The sequence below is a fragment of the Anas platyrhynchos genome, chromosome Z (assembly GCF_047663525.1).
Source record: "Anas platyrhynchos isolate ZD024472 breed Pekin duck chromosome Z, IASCAAS_PekinDuck_T2T, whole genome shotgun sequence".
Classification (NCBI taxonomy): Eukaryota; Metazoa; Chordata; class Aves; order Anseriformes; family Anatidae; genus Anas; species Anas platyrhynchos.
Genome location: NC_092621.1, coordinates 27,776,470 through 27,789,447, shown reverse-complemented (window position 1 = coordinate 27,789,447; position 12,978 = coordinate 27,776,470). Strand labels below are relative to the sequence as shown.

Here is a 12,978-nt window from a genome sequence, read left to right as displayed (position 1 = left end):
TGCAGGGAGAGATCCTTCTGAATGCTTTTTAATGTTACATCTTTATTTCACAGCTCTCCCACAATTTAAAGTATGGTTTCAGTGACTGAGTACACCTGCTTGAATAAGATATGGCTACAGGACTAGGCTTGCTGAAATTTGGCTGTGGGTTCTCAAGCGTAGCTGTTAGTTATTTTCTCCAAAGAGTGCTATAGCTACAGCTCAGACTGTGACAAACTATGGACAGACAATGTACAAACTGTGAAGGATGGGAAGCAGAGTAAGCACATTTTTTCCCTCTGTGAAGAAGTGAATGAATGCTGGGGCCAGAAGAGCTGTGCAGTCTGTAAAACTATAACCCTTACATCTGACAGCACTTGCCTGGACAATGACCAACAGTTCTTCCCATGAAGCAGCATCACACTGGGCACCATATGCAACTGCATTAAAAACTGGTATTTCTGTCAGTCACTTACTGCGAATCACTAGAATATTCTACTTAGGTAAACTTGACTGCTGCTTCCCTTCCTTGTTATCTCCCAGGCTGCCAAAGAGCAGCTCAAGCCTTTTGCAAATGAAGTTATTTTGGATTGTTCAGCCGAGGCAGGCATCCAGACTGGTAAAACATACCATTCTGGCTATGAAGAATATTTTTCCCTCAGACATTTCCAACACTTCTCGATACAATTTCAAAACATAACTGGTGCATGACTTGAATAATAGTCAGATATTTCTGACTCGTTTATTTTTATATCTTTTTTTTTTTTCTTTTCAGTGCTCATATTTCTGGGGAGGGAGCTAAAGCTAAGTCTATGTCATCTACAGCTTTATCACAGAGAAAACAGCTCAAATGAAGAATTAAGTATCTTGTATGACTGTGTCTGTATCTCTTCTCCTTTTTCTATTTGTGCTGGACCAGGTTAACTGTACTTATTACATTCTGCAGATGAAAATACAAAAACTGGGTATCACATTACTGTGAATGAATGCCATGCACAGGGCATTCCAAGAGACAATCTTTTTTTGGTGCATTGTGATCACTTATTATAAGCAATACTTGAGAGCAACTGAACGTTTTCAGGCAATGTCAAATCACTTGATAAAGTATTAAATATTGCAACTTTTTCACCTGAAAAACAGACATGCTGGTAACAATTATTTTGCATGTAATGTGGGACTAACTATTGATACACTGACATTGCAAGGAATAAGCATATTTCATATATATGGAGACTGCTATAGTCTGAAATCAGACTTCAAAAATGTAACTTGCTACCACGAAAGATATAATGGCATAACTAAGAAGAACTTCCAATAGTTTGATATTGTACCATGTCATGATTATAATCAAGTACTATTCCCAAACCATAAGCACTGAAATCTGCAGAAATAACTCAATTTCCTACACGTATCCGTCAATAAACAGCAATGAAAAATTCGAGGGAGATTGTGCAAGAATTTGGAGAGCACATCCACACATAAACATTTGCACTTTACAGACTGTATATACTTTTTTCTGCACTACGATGAGAAAACTCAATTAATGCAATTAAAAAACTCTCAAGGAATCTCAGCATAAAACTTCCTCAATAGCTTTAAGACATATTGAAAATCTTTGTTGGCACAAAACCTTTACACAGGATCAGCAGAGTTACCTCACCACAAAACCTCTCTCCATTATGCTAATGTTTCTATCATCTGAAAACCACCCTGATGTGAGAAATAGTGACATCTCAGTGAGACAGGACAAAGTAAGGAGAACTGCAGCTCTTTGATCAGGCTGAAAGTGCTCTGCATTCTGATTAGTATTTCTGCTGAGATCCTAGGAGATGAAAGGATTTTCAAGTCTGACAGTTGGGGTGGGGAGGTATTTAGAAGAGAACAAAAAGAGGAGCACTGAAAGCAGGTGACGTCATGCCTCAAAATGGCCTTTACCATCTTATTGACACACTCCACAATGTTGCATAGCAGTTTCCACACTGCTATTCTTGAGAGCTCCAGATCCTCTGTGGAGACAGTATGGCTAGAGATTCAGTGCTTTAAAAGCATGAAAAGTAGAAACAGGTCTAAATATAATACATATATTGTATTTCAGGACCCCAAGTACATTACTGTAATACTCCAAAATACTACTTTTCAAAATTATGCTCTGCCTGACATCATACAAGGGAAATCTACCCTACAAAGCTTACAAATTCTGGCTCTCCTGTCTTCAGGAAAAATCCATATAGCAAGCATGGAAATGCCATTTATTTCCCTCTGATTCTTTCCACAGGCAAAGTTTGCCCTTTCATACCACAAATATGTTCAAAACTTGTAGGGGCCTTGGAACTGACTACCCTTCACCTCATATTGCCAGAAGCATCCAACACTAAGGAGAGACATCAAAATCTCCCCCTTACACTCTACAGGCAGTTAAGGCAAAAACCACAGGGCTTTAGGAGCATTCTGCATATTTATGTTCGGGCAAATGCACATACAGTCAACTTACCAGGCAAAATACATGCCATTTGCTCCCAGTGGATTTGTATGCCTTAGAAGATACAATAAAGCTTTTCAGTGATACTGCAATTCTCTTTTTTTAAAAGCTTACTCTCCTTGCATAAAGGACAAAAAAATGTGCTTTGAACTGTTTTTCATTAAGGAAGTGACAAGCCAGAAAAAGAGATTTCTTGACAAAGCTTCTCTTATCCCTTAACTCTCCCTCTCTACCACCTCCTTTATGTCTCATGGTGTGGCCGCTTTTGCAGGACTCTGTGTCAAACATCCTCCCAGCTGCCAAAAGATATCTTTCTAAACATGTCCTTCATTTGAACTCTAGCGTAAGTGCAAAATGTAAAGAATAATAGAAGGGACCTTGTGGGTACCAACCACATCTCGTATTTCCTGAAGCTAGCACACTTATTTTCATTTGAAAGGGAAGCTTATGTTATAATTGGGATTTTTACATTTTCACATGAATTACAGACCTCTCTATACGGTCTCACTACCTGCATGCTAATGCATTTTGAGAATAAATAGTTCCACGTAACATGAGGGAATTAAGTCTCCCGGAAAACCAATTTGAACATCACTAAAAGACTAAACATTTCACAACATCAGAACCAAGCAGCATTAAAGGGACACATACAAGAAAAATTCCAACCAAAGCTTGTCTGACAAGCCATGTGACACGTCAGAACCCTTCCATTCTCTCCTTACAGATTACTAAAATCTGTATCAATTACAACTGGCCATATTTGATGCACACATAACCACACAATCACCAGCTGCAGGAGAATTATTTCTTAAGAGAAGTGGTAAGTAATTGTAATTATTTTTGAATGGAAAACCTATGCTTTAGAACATATTATTAAGGACAAAAACCCTGTATTTTAAACTGAGAGTATACTAACCAGGCACAGATGAAGACTGGGAAAGATGTTTATATGTTAGACATTTATACTCTATTCTCTTCCTTTTACTATGGAAGCTTTCCCCTGCTTCTAATTTTTTGTCACTCTGTCTCAACTTCTTGTTTTCAAGTAGGAAGAAAGAGCCTTAAAGATACATTACATGTAAGCAGCTCACTCAACTATCTTGATTGTTTTTGTCTGTGACATTTTGAGACTCCACAATTAAACTACTACACTTTTCTCTTGGTGTCAGGGCATTCAAAGATTCCTTGGCACCCTCTACCCTACAAGGCCTGATTGAATTAGAGAGAACTGGAGTCTGTGTGGCACAAATTACACTACGAATTTCAAGAATGTTAGCAGAAGGTACTAACGTGTACGTGTAAAACAAAACCAAGGGCTTTTCTCAAACAGCCTTTACTTTCTCCTGTTTTCTTATCACCAGGACTTTTTGCAGAATCAAAACCTGATTTCTGCACATGGATTCTTTATGATAGGACTAATGAAATCTTGGTCAGGAGGAATGAAAGCTCCAATAACCTGTACTCTTTAAGACACTCTTCCTCCTCTTTGTATTTTTTCATTGTAAGGTATTACAGATATATTTCATTATAAGATATTACAGCAAACCAAATTCTTTTGTTTCCATCTTGAAACTCTGAGGTTCGGGTATTGCACAATAGTACCAGATGATTAGAGATTTGAAGTGTAATGCAGTCCTGCTCTTACAACTATTCTTTTACTTATAACAGCCATAGAGTAAACTTCTTCATTAAAGTAACGATAATTGTTATTTACATATAACCACTTGGCATTATTCGTAAAAATGTCTTCTCATGCACTTTGACTGTATCAGCTATGATCACCATCAGGAAATCTAGCTTTCAAACATTTACGTAACCATCCATGAAATTACTGATGTATGTACATGTATGTAACCATCCATGAAAGAACTAATTTATTTTAGTGATCAGCAAGATTTACTGCCCTCTCAAAGTCAATTTAGAGACACTGATCTGAAGAAAGAAAGCATTCAACCAGCAGAAAAGGTACCCACTATACTTTACTCAACACAAAAATAGTTGTAGAAAACCCTAACAACCTGTGCAATAAGATGAACTACACAGTTAATCAGAGGCACAAAATGAAAAAGGGATATTAAAAAACCCTTCAAAGCTATACTTTGTTTAGTCTTGCTGTCTTGATCATTACCATGGCAACCCACTATACAGTTCTGTTCATCCTAAGAAAACAAGCTTCTCCAAGACCCACACTTACACATGCAAATATGCTTATAGACAATTTAGTTAAATTACCACTTGAAGGATAAAAAAGATTGAGAAGGAAACACTGTAAACAGATGTAATTCCTTATGATTTCAGCATCCCTAATTTATATCACAGCTGGCAGTTGTATTAGCAGTTCAGCATCTCAGACTAACATGCTCGACAGGAGTCAATGGCAGAGGTCTGGAAGGAGGGTAGCCATGACAAAAGGGAAGTTACCAAAAAGGCCCTTACCCGTGAGTTGAAAGACTCATCAACAAGATGTACATTGAAACAGAGAAATCAAAGCCAATACGCCGGAAAGGGTCAGAGTCTTTAAAGGGCAAGACTTTATGATATTTACTTGTATTTCTCAAAGTTCACGTTAAGGGTAAAGATGCTTACTTGTAAAGGTAATATTCAGCTTGATCCACTTCCTCTCGTGAAGAAATGTTGTCAACAAACTAATTAAAAAATAAGAAATAAAAGCTTCAGAAGGGGCATTCACAAAGGATATTAGAAGAAAATGCCATCTGGATAAACGCAACATATTTGTTTTACATATTTAAGTAACTAAAAATAATGGAGGACTTCAAGTCTTGCTCATTTCTAGTCAGGTTTCTTCTGGACTGCAGAAAGTAAAATCTTTTCTGAACCCAGACAATTCCCCCCTCACCTATAAAAACTACTATATACCTTGAAAACATGGAGACAACCTAGGAATCACATCCATACAGCCCAACACCCGCTACTTTTGCTCCTTCTTGCACAATTTTTTCTATTTCAAACATATCCTTAATTTGAATGTGCATTCAATTGCTTTTTTTCTTATTTTCAGCAAGTCTCAACATGCCTTTGTTTGCTTTCTAAAAATCACTCTTTTCCCTAGCATTTTGCCTGTTTTGCCTGTTCACATGATAAGTTCTAAAGGACAGGGACATATACATGCTAATAACAGTAAGAAAAAAAAAACATCCCCTCACACTAAAAAGCACAATTTTCCAACCATTTAAAACTTCACCTACTCCAGGCAATGTTACAAAATTCCCAGTGCTATAAACCATTTAATTAAAAGCAAGGTTTTCAACCAGACATTCTCTTATGGCAACAGTGAATCCTGTTTCCCTGTATATTTAACATAAATATAAAGATGCTGGAACCCTATATAATACCTTTACCTCAGAATATATAAAGAACATTTTCTCAAAGTCAGTGCTTTTCTTTATCCTAAGAATGAGCTAAAAATAATAGTTTAAGCTGACTGGTGCTAGCTTTCAAGTTTCTTAACTTTCCTTGCGTATGTGTACGTGTAGATCTCATCTCTGAGTGTGGCAATAGCATGCCCATGTGCTTTATTTACATTTTGGAAAGTGAGAATTTTATGTGAGCTACCGGTACTGGTAAGCGGGGCTGTTTGAAAATCTGGAAATGCTACTTCTCCAGGTAATAGGTTGGCCCAAGGCAGAAACATGAGGAGGGAAAGAAGTAAATCTGATTAAGAAATAAAAGGGAGAAGAACACCCATTTCCTCCACAGACAGTCTCAGAGCCAATGATCAAGGATGTTCAGTAACCATACAAAATATTTTGTCACTCTTCAGTCAGTGGTGCTAATGATTCTAATTAGCATTAATGTTGTTATTGATGTACCAGGTTGGTGACTCAACTTTTGGGGGACAATTTTCAAATTTGATTTTTAAAAACCAAGTGACATTTATTCTGCTTCTTCGGCACAAATGGTCACATACACAGAGAACTTAAAAGCACATCTCACATCTCTGCCTTCCCAAATTCATCCATCCAGATGACAGAACTGGTTATTAATTACAGTTACGAATAACGGTTTCACTTAACCCTGTCAACATTTGTCCTGCCTCAGTCTGCTGAGGTGAGGAAAGAAAACTAGAGGCAAAATGTAGCTATCCCTGCCTCACTTTGACAGGAGCCTGGAGGTGGAGGAAGATGCATGCAGACAGGCAGTGTACTGCTGCACTGCATTCCCTTAGCAGTCTGGGTTCTTATGAAGTGTCTCAGAGGACATTAAAGCTCTCACTAACAAAGACAGAAAGCACAAGAAGGGAGGGAATATATATTACAGAAATACATAGCTCAAGTATCAAAGCAAGGCCTAATTTCGCTAGGAATAAAAATTTATTTTAAAGACCCCACAGTCCAGATACTAACTGATGAGCAGAAAGTAATAATAAAACAGCTTTACACAACAATTTAACAGCATAACAAGACATTTACGATCCCACAACTCCCGACAGAGGTGATATCATTTATCTCCTCTGGGCTTCCTTGATTTCATAAGCATTCTGTTGTCATCTCCATCACTTTACAACTGGAATTTATTTTCTTACCCGGTCTATTGTCAAAGAGCTGACAGGCAGCTTTCTTTCATAGGTTCTGTCCATTAAGTTGGCTAATTCAGCTGAAGAAAAAAGAAAAAACAGTATGTTTAATCAATTGATATTACTGCAAAACCTGCAGAGCTGTCATGTAACTTGGAATAGTACCTGTGTCCATAAAATTAAATTCTGGTTCCTTATTTTGGTTCTCATTTTGAAGTTGCATGAAAACAATACTTCCAATTATTATTAATTACTTTTACAGAAAACAACATGTGGAAAGGTACTCAATGTGATGATTTAAAAGACCTTGGGAAAAAAAAACAAACTATACTATAACGTATGGGATGAAATGAGCACAGCTAATATGTCTCATCTAAAAACCTTGAACAGATGTCCTGATACTTGACACTTGCTTTCAAGCTTCATGTATGCTGGTCAGTGCCTTTGGTGTTTGTCCTTCCCTTTGTGTTAAAACAAAGAGACACAGAAAGAAGCAGTACCGTACTGACAAACCCTACTGTCACAAACAGCAGGTGAAAGAAATTCTGTTAACCAAACTGGGCACTGTGCCATTGCCTTATTAACTTTATAGCGTTCTGCTCAAGCAGTCATATAACAGTATTAATTTGACCATACAGAAATTTTAAAGCTTTTTGACTTTTTGAACAGGTAGACAAACATAGAACTACATGAATTTAATCTCTAGTTTTAGTTCTGTACTGTTCCTGGAAAATAATTATGACTCAAGAAGAGTAAGCTGCTCATTGTATGCACAGCATCAGCTGCTTGATTCTTACCTGAGATATGGACTGGTAACATTCAACTTACACTATTTAGAGATTTCAACCATACTCTTTCCTTCTTTTCTCCCTCATTTTCCAGGAACGAGAATCCAACATATTCTCGTCACATCACTAGTATCTCCTTTCCTCCAGTGCACCCCAAGGCTCCAATCATTACTAAACCTGCCTCTCTGTCACCTCTGTATCAGTCCCATCGGCCATGCTGCAAGAGCTGATGGCTTGGCTCGTTTTACAATTCATTTTCCAAAAAGGTCATCTGACTCCCATACATGTCCATGGAACATGAGGTGGACACAACTTACAGCACTGCATCAGAAATGACTAAGCCTTCTATGCTGGCAGAATTATTAATGGCAGGAAGCAGCGTTGTACCAGTAACACACAGTGACCCCAAGGGATGCAGTCCATGTATGCTCTGTTCACAGAACAAGTGATTTAAAAGTGCTCTTGCATCACCAGTGAACATTAACAGTAATCTTAACAGTTCAGTTAGAATATTCTTCACTTCTAACAGCAGAAATAGTATTCAATGCTACTCTGGTCTTAAAAATGCTCTCTCAAATTACAGCATGTGCAAAGATTTTTGCTGTAACAAAATGGCAAGAGTCCGTCTTGCTTGACTCTTAGTTTGGATAATGCTGCTGTCTGTTGCATACCAGTATTTCATGTTTGCATAACCTCTTCCTTTATGAGGCACTTGAAGGTGTTATTTGAAACACCAAGACTACCTTTGACATGCAGTTATCTTTAGCTAAGGGAAGGTGAGCATTCTGCAGCCACGAAAGGGAATGGAAACTAAGGGCAAAAATGCCAAGGCAAGTACCAGCTCCTGCAAAATACAATATAGGATGACGAAATAATGTGGCCCACCAATGCCACGCTACATCACAAAGCCACTGAGACAGCAGATCAACTTTTTTAGTAGTAAAGCATTTTCTGTGGGAATACCCATACAGAAAGAATTTGTATTTCACTCTGTATTACCTGTCTCCCCAACACCCAGGAAGATGATGATGCAGCACATGGGTAAAGTCCTTGAGGGCATTACCAATAGTGCTAGAATTTAAGAGAGGGCAGATGCTGCAGCTGGGTCATCTTGACAAGAATCAAGAATGGCTAGATTCTTGCCTAAATTTACTAAGCCTACTGTCAGCCAACGTTCTTCATTTGTGCTTTGAGATGGCTGAAGGGAAGTGTTCACTCGAATCTGCTACATTTGATGACAAAGCAACATGGATCAGAGACAGACAATGGCACAGGTTGGGAACTTAACTGTTTACTCCAGAAAAAATTCTGTTACGCATCTCACTCAGAAAACAGTAAGGTGACACTTAAAGCCGTCATGGGATATATTCAACCTCGAGCTTGGAAGTTCTTTTGTCTAAGTATTCATGAACATGAAAAGTCCATTTGAGGAACACTGAGTACTTACGGAGATTAAAAACCAAACGAATACAATGCCATGAATGCAAGATCTCAAGACTGTTAGCAATTTATACAAATGCCTACTTTAGGAGACTTCCCATTGCAGAATTTTAACAATTGACCTTTTACGTTGCCTACAAAGGCAAAATTCTCCACCAAAGCTTCAGCATGGAAATCAACAGCAATCACTTACCTATCAGCTCCAGTACATGAGTCACAATAAAAAGAATGTTAACGAAACAAAGAATAGGAAACAAATCAAGTAAATTGGAAATTTAGCTTTGTTTCCAGACAAATTGTGATTTCTGCTCTAGTTTCTGGATATGAATAATTACGAGTGACTAATTCTGTTCTAGCTTGCTTTTTTTTTTTTTTTGAAGACTGCCTAGGAGCAGATTTTTTTCTCAGATTCATGATTTGAAACAATTCAACAACTTTTCTGAACCAAGCTTACTGTAAGCTCTCATTAAAAGATCAAGATTAAAGCTTGTTCTCAGTTAAAAACTTCCTGACAGAAGTACTAGAATGTGGGAGTGACTGCCCTGGTCTCCTAGCAACATCATTAATAAAAATTGAGTGCTAACATTGATGTAGAACCCAAACAAATATTTTAACAGCCAAAGCAAAATTCTGTGCACATTCTAATAGATGCATGTTGCAGGTGCTTTCACACTATGTACTCACTAGTTATTATCAAAGACGTCACTAGTACAAATACTTTCTCATAAATACTGCCCTAAAATTTCTACATCTAAGAAATCCATATAGTTTCTATTTGATTCCTAGTATATACCAATCCATAGCATATGGAATTCAACAAGTAGCAACACGATGTGAGGTCACAGGATATAAACTACCCTTTAGTTCTCAGAAGTTGTCCATCTAGGACAGGGCTGAAAACGAGTGATGGGGCGGCAGATAGAAAGCTGATACAACTGAGACCCTAAATTTTCCAACCCTAGGAGAGATGGGCAGAGCTAATACCTTAACTCACGAGCTAATGTGTTTACATTTTCTACATAAAGACATCCCTGATTTATTTTAAAGAGGAAAGAAAAATATAAATGAAGGCTGAGGCAAGTACAAACTTATTATTTCTCAGTATATCCACGCCCCTGACAGCTTCTGGAAAGAACCTTATACCAAAGAATTCTTTCAATAGAAATTACTCAAGCTTGCAAAGGCGGCAGTGCCACCTGGTGCTTTGGGTGAGGCACTTCAGATACCTTGAGTTTTTTACAAAGACATTTCCTATGCCAGCCCCTTGGACTTTGGTAATTGCTATCATTTTTTTTATCAAGAAACTTACTATCACGTAGTTCTACCCTTGTTAGTGACAAACCAAGGGAAATACATGTATTACAGAATCTAAGTCCAGCCATGCCTCCTTTTCCTTGGTATCTAATTTTTAATAAGAGTAGAATTTCCTTCTAAACAGGTATCTTCCTATCAGCAAGTAGTTTGTAAATCCCAAATTAAGGCAAGGACCATAAATGCCTCTCTGAACAAACATGCTTCTGTACACAAAACACAACCTAGCGATTTCCCACACTTTTTTCAGTACTGGAGTTTGCTAGCACACCCATGCTTGGAAGGCTAAATTGGGACTATGGAGAAGAGAATAGGATGTATCCTTATATGGACACAGTAAATAAGTTTATGTCTGAGATGGCACCAAACAACTGCAGCAGAGAAACTGAACTAGCTTTAAAACAATTTTTTCATGTTTAATTCAAAAATACTTTTTTTCTGGAAGTGTAGTAACACAGCATAGTTTTGCAAAATAGAAGTTCTGAAGCAGTGCCTGAAATACACAAGCAAAATCGCATGTTCTCAACACGAGAAATTCTCTCTAGCTACAACCATCAACTGATGGTTGAAGCTAGACAGAAGATTATATGCACAACCATGCAACTGACAGCTACAGAGCAGATGTCTCTAATGTTGCCTCCTCTTTGCAAATGCTAATACAGCTGACACTGTGTTAACTTGTTTTCTTTTTCCATGAACACAGAATGAAAATGCAAAGTAGTTCTTGGAAGATCACAGAACAGGCATCTGCTTTGGATCAAGACCATTGGCAGAAACTTCGAACCAAGATCAGCAGCAAAAACTGCGCTTGCCAAAGAATCACAAAAGGCCTTGCTAGGGCTGGGGAAAGCCAAACATGGACTGTACAAGAACTTGTACACTGTTTTCTTCTACAAGGAATCTCTATTGCCCTTGAAGTTAGCCAAAACAAACAAAAAAAAACACAACATTTTTTTAGCTGGAAATGACAGGTTCAAATGCATCCCAGGGCATTCAAGCCTGTGGCTTCAGGTCAGAAAATACAGCATGGGCAGTCCTATTGGCAGCAAAGGGTTACGACGTACAACAGTCTCTTTATGATCCTTTATGGTGGCATATCATCTGAAATGTAATCTAGCCAGTGAATTTAGCTACAAAGTTCCCATGCAGGATCTCAGAATGATACATATATAGTTTGATGTGCAACTCATCTGAAATAAAATGTTTAATTTTTCCCTTAAACTAAAAAACACAAAACTTCAACAAGACATGTAATTTTCCCTCTTGCAAAATTCTGAAGAAAATATTATTTAAAAAAGAACCTTTTTTAAACAGGAACGCTCTAATACTTACAGAGTAGGTCATCCTTTGCACTGTATTACAATTAAAACATTAGTTGTAATCACAGAATCTTCTTAGCTTTCAGACACAAAAATATGTCACTCATAAAAGCTCTGGATTTTTTGAAAGAAAAAAAATCAGTTTGTAGAAACTAAAAGTTAATTAAATGGGAAAATCCTGACTTGTTTCAGCATTTCAGTTTTGAATATGCAAGGTATTTCTAACACATTGAGCACATGTTTGCACAGAACTTCAGAAGCATTTTGCTCCTTACTTTTTCTTATTTTGAAGTATTTATAGATGATGAGCTAGCCTAAAACGATTTCAGGTGCAAATAATTAGTCAACATTTTGGACAGATTTTTACACAGAACTTCAGAAGCACTTTGCTCCTTTTTCGTATTTTTAAGTATTTATAGATGATGTACTAGTCTAATATGATTTCAGGTGCAAATAATTAGTCAAAGTGGAAGAAATAAACTTTTCTTACCCAGATTATGCTCTTCTTTTTGCCTCTTTTCCCATTTTGTGCTGTCTACATAGGCTGCAGAAAGAAGAGATCTTCTACCTAATGCAAAAAATAATAATAATAAATAAATAAATAAATAAATAAATAAATCACTGTGTATGCCAGGTTGCCTAAACACTTCTAAATAAGCATATCAATTATTTATCAGGTATCACCTTTTTTCTGTCACATTTACTGATTTGTCAGCAGCACTACCAAAGCAGTTTGGATCCCTTGTGTCTGAAAAAGCCATTATTACTTTGTCATCTTTAGAACAGAAAATTTCCCCCTTAAAAGTTATTACCAGCATGCAACCAATATTCCCAAAACTGAACTGTGTATTTAAGAAAATAAGAAATTCATAGAGGTGGGGAAAAACAAACAAACAACAATAAAGGATAGCTTCTTTGTACACATGGCCTTTTTTCATCAAACACTAGCATTTAGTTAAAAGTAGGCAGAAAAGTGTAAACATAGGGAAAGATCATGCAGAAAAAAGGCTTTTTTTGTTGCTCCTGGCTGAGGTTTTTTTCTGCCTCTACATAACAGTCTCACTGGAAATGATGCTGGATGCTCATATACAAACATTCCACATTTGATCAGCTCTTGCTTACAGCTCC

General features: G+C 37.3%; 1 protein-coding gene across 1 annotated transcript in view; it reads right to left on the bottom strand.

The window, feature by feature from the left end:
• Positions 1-12,978, bottom strand: part of MRPS27 (mitochondrial ribosomal protein S27) — a 43,735-nt gene that overhangs the window by 28,983 nt on the left and 1,774 nt on the right. The window contains exons 2-4 of the mRNA XM_027446349.3: positions 12,341-12,418; positions 7,002-7,072; positions 5,045-5,103 (exon numbers count right to left, since the gene is read on the bottom strand). Coding sequence (XP_027302150.2) covers positions 5,045-5,103; positions 7,002-7,072; positions 12,341-12,418 — 208 coding nt within the window. The remainder of the gene's footprint in view (positions 1-5,044; positions 5,104-7,001; positions 7,073-12,340; positions 12,419-12,978) is intronic.